This window comes from Phalangium opilio, unplaced genomic scaffold (assembly GCF_054372755.1).
Source record: "Phalangium opilio isolate 3A_F unplaced genomic scaffold, DU_Popi_V2 ptg000041l_1, whole genome shotgun sequence".
NCBI lineage: Eukaryota > Metazoa > Arthropoda > Arachnida > Opiliones > Phalangiidae > Phalangium > Phalangium opilio.
The window spans coordinates 4,708,111-4,711,534 of record NW_028324165.1 but is presented as its reverse complement, the minus strand read 5'-3'; the positions used below and the strand labels follow the sequence as shown (position 1 = coordinate 4,711,534).

Below are 3,424 nucleotides of genomic sequence, written 5' to 3'. Positions count from 1 at the left end.
TGCAGCTGTCTAATTTCCCTCACGCTTTTAAGGTAAACTGGTTTATTCCTCCAGGAGCCTTTTTTCACACGTTTTAACTTTGAAAATTAATATCTCATTAACAATTAAAGATAAAAACTTTAAGCCTGGTTCAAAATATTCGACGACATTTAAACTACATCATTATGTTCATTACTTAAAAATTAAAATTAAATTTAATGACAATTAGGCGTAATTTCGGAAGATTTTACTGTATTTCAGTTAATAGCTAATTAACTGTTATTCACACGAAGATAAAAGCGAGTTTATCGGATTCCCCGGGTTTTTGCAGTCTATTTAGCTAAAATTAGCATTACAATTAAACAATTATAAGCCATATAATTAACAAAACACGAAACCGATAAAATATTTTATGGGCATCCGTTGAAATAGTCTTCTAAGCATAGAACCTTCATACGTTTCAAAGTTTAAATTTTCGTCTGATAATTTCGTGGTTTTTGGGTTTTTAAACAGTTATATTCAACTGTAATTGACATTAAAGTTGTCTTTTCCGACTATTACGAGAACGGGCAATTCGATAAAAAATATTTTCGACATCGCACAATGATTAGCTTTGAAGATGACAAATTATGAGTAATGTTTTGCGAATTGCGATTTAATTTTATGCACCGTTCAATGCGCCAGGCTTCATTACATAACTTAAAACAAAAAAAAAAACCAGGTTAAATTCGCTAAATTAGGGCTTTTTTAAGCTAATTCTAATTTGTAAACAAAGAAAAATCAACGTAACTTGAGAGTAACATTCGTGAGATAATCAATACCCTTTGCTCTTCATAGTACAGCGAGAAATCCTTGAAATGTTTCGTTCAAGGACGCAATTTTAGACTGCAAGTTCCGTCACCTATATTTTTAAAAGTATAAATTGGATTAACATGCGATTTTGATCAAGGGTTCTACACATCATAGCTAATATCGAGTTGAATTGGCATAAGCCTAACTTTAATAGAAATTGAGGTATTAAATGTCAAAATATGTCGAAGTTTGTTTGGTGTTTATTTGTGACCAATATAAATGGGCTGCAATAATGCTACTATGGGAATGTGCTCTCTACTTTATAATTAATATGTCTGAAATTTTTCAAAATTTTATTACAAATAAAAGCGCAGATATTAAATGATCAATTGCGTTACAATTCTTGTCAATTTGTGTCAAAACTATTAGTAATTTAGTTACGAAATTTTGATATGTTTTATAGTAGTTGGTTAGTATGCACGAAAATTTATAAGATTTTACAATGAATATAAATGACGTAATATAAGTCGCATTTTTTGTAAAATATTGATCAATTTGCGCCGAAAATACTCATGAATAATAATGACAAGTTATGGACATTATCTCTATTTAATGTGTCTAAATTTTGTTGACTTTAACACAAATACAAAATAAGATATTCTGAATCAAAAATTGGGCAAAAGTGGTGGACATATTATTATAGAAATTTGAGTGCATGTTTCCAGCTCGGACAAGGGTGCTTTGATCAAATACAGACGTATTCACAGTCGTGATAAACCCTTCAAATGTGTTCAGTGTGATTATGCAAGTACGTGGAAGAGTGATTGGTCAGACATCAACGCATTCATAGTGGTGAAAAACCCTTTAAATGCGAACAGTGCGAATATGCCAGCTCGGACAAGGGTGCTTTGATCAAACACAGACGTATATTTCACAGTCGTGAAAAACCCTTGAATGCGAACAGTGCGAATATGCCAGCATGGGCAAAGGTTCTTTGATCAGACATGAACATATTCACAGTGGTGAAAAACCCTTCAAATGCGATCAGTGTGACTATAAATGTACGCTCAAGAGTAATTTGAACAGACAGACTCAAACTCTGTCCTGGTGTTACGAATGAAGCTGTACAAAAGATATCCGAGATAAAGTTTACTCCAAAACGCATTGTGAAATATGATTCTCCTGCACCAAGAATATCGTCACAGCTTTGTTCAGTTTGGTTTAAACCTTCTAAATATACTCCGGATAAATATAAGGATTCTAAAAATCATTGTAATCCATGTCGAAACCTTTCAAAACACATCAAGACTCTAGGAAATCGTGTTTATGCTTCACCATCATCGAAGTGTCCCTTTAAATTCTTATCTCGGAGGAGTAAAAGCAAGCGTCAATCTCACCTAAGAGTCCGAAGGCACAGGCTTTTTGAATCCAATAAAAAACTGAAAGCTAAATGCAATGAATATGAACTTACTCTATCCTCAAGTCAAAGCAGGGAATTATCAAATGTGACGAAAATAATAAACAAAGATTTTTCAAACGAGTTGAATGAACTACTCAATCAAAATCCAGAAAGAAGTGGAACATTAAAAGACATTTGGGAGAAAGATTGTGCTATACATATAGAGCAAGATAAACAGCAATTTCAAGAAGATCAACTGAGGAATGGTAAGCCATCCTTAATCCTGCAGCACTACAAAATTACATTTCTTTAATTGTTTTTTTGTACTATTTACTAAGAAAAGGGATTAAAAGGAAACAAGTGGAGCACCATAACATACCGCATAGGTAAATAGCCACGTTGACTGTTGTTGGTCATTGAGGCATATTTGACCTGTAGTGGGGCTAGGGCTAGGAAGTTATAAAAATCATTTCGTAATTCACGTCGCGTTGAGGCGAGAAGCCAGTGGGGCGGAGCTCTGCGAGAGACGCACGTGTGGATAGTAGAAAAGTTAAAATTTGACAAATTTACCTTATGCTCTGAATAATTTTATAACTTCCCGATGGGAGCTTTCACCTAAAGCAATGTTCATGGCAAACAACATGAGTGACACTAGGTAATATTTTCTAGCCCTTGCCATAGCTTGGAGCCATGCAGCCTACGAAGCTATACAAAGTTTTGGAATTATTCAATTACCTAGTTGGAGAAGCGTGCAAAGAAAAATGTCAAAACATCTGGATGGACCTGGTATCAATTTTGATTACTTGAAAGAGCAGAAAAGTTGTTACTAGGATTTCATCAAAGAAGAAGTGGCTAATGGGAAATTGGAACCCAAACGTGATGGACTACTTATTTTCGATGAAGTCAAAGTTACAGCTAAAGTCATTTGGAACTGCAAAAACGACAAGTTGGTTGGGCTTGCTATGACCCACGAACAACTTTCTAGTTTGGAGCGGTAGCTCCCTTAGATAAGGCCTGATGACGGCTTTAATGTATAAGGAAGGTTTTTGGATTGGTTTTAACTTTTTTCGTATTAAGTTTATTGTTTCGAAATTTTTCTACTGAACTAAAATCCGGGCCCTTAATATGTGGTAAAAATTTCAAGATTATACACCTAATAGTTTATTTTATAAAGCATAAAGTTGCTAAGGGTGGTTTTCATTTCCATAAAATTAATCACAGATTTTGGCGAAAAACTAGAGAATCTCCATAGAA

At 34.1% G+C, this 3,424-nt stretch overlaps 1 protein-coding gene across 1 annotated transcript; it reads left to right on the top strand.

Annotated features, from left to right (window-relative positions):
• Positions 1–1,010: 1,010 nt before the first annotated feature.
• LOC149679506 (uncharacterized) lies at positions 1,011–3,205 on the top strand. The gene is made up of 6 exons (XM_089835676.1): positions 1,011–1,018; positions 1,497–1,565; positions 1,622–1,734; positions 1,858–2,436; positions 2,509–2,556; positions 2,840–3,205. Exons 1-6 carry the CDS (start codon positions 1,011–1,013, stop codon positions 2,998–3,000), a joined length of 978 nt encoding a protein of 325 aa, XP_089691802.1. The 3' UTR covers positions 3,001–3,205.
• The last annotated feature ends 219 nt before the right edge of the window (positions 3,206–3,424 follow it).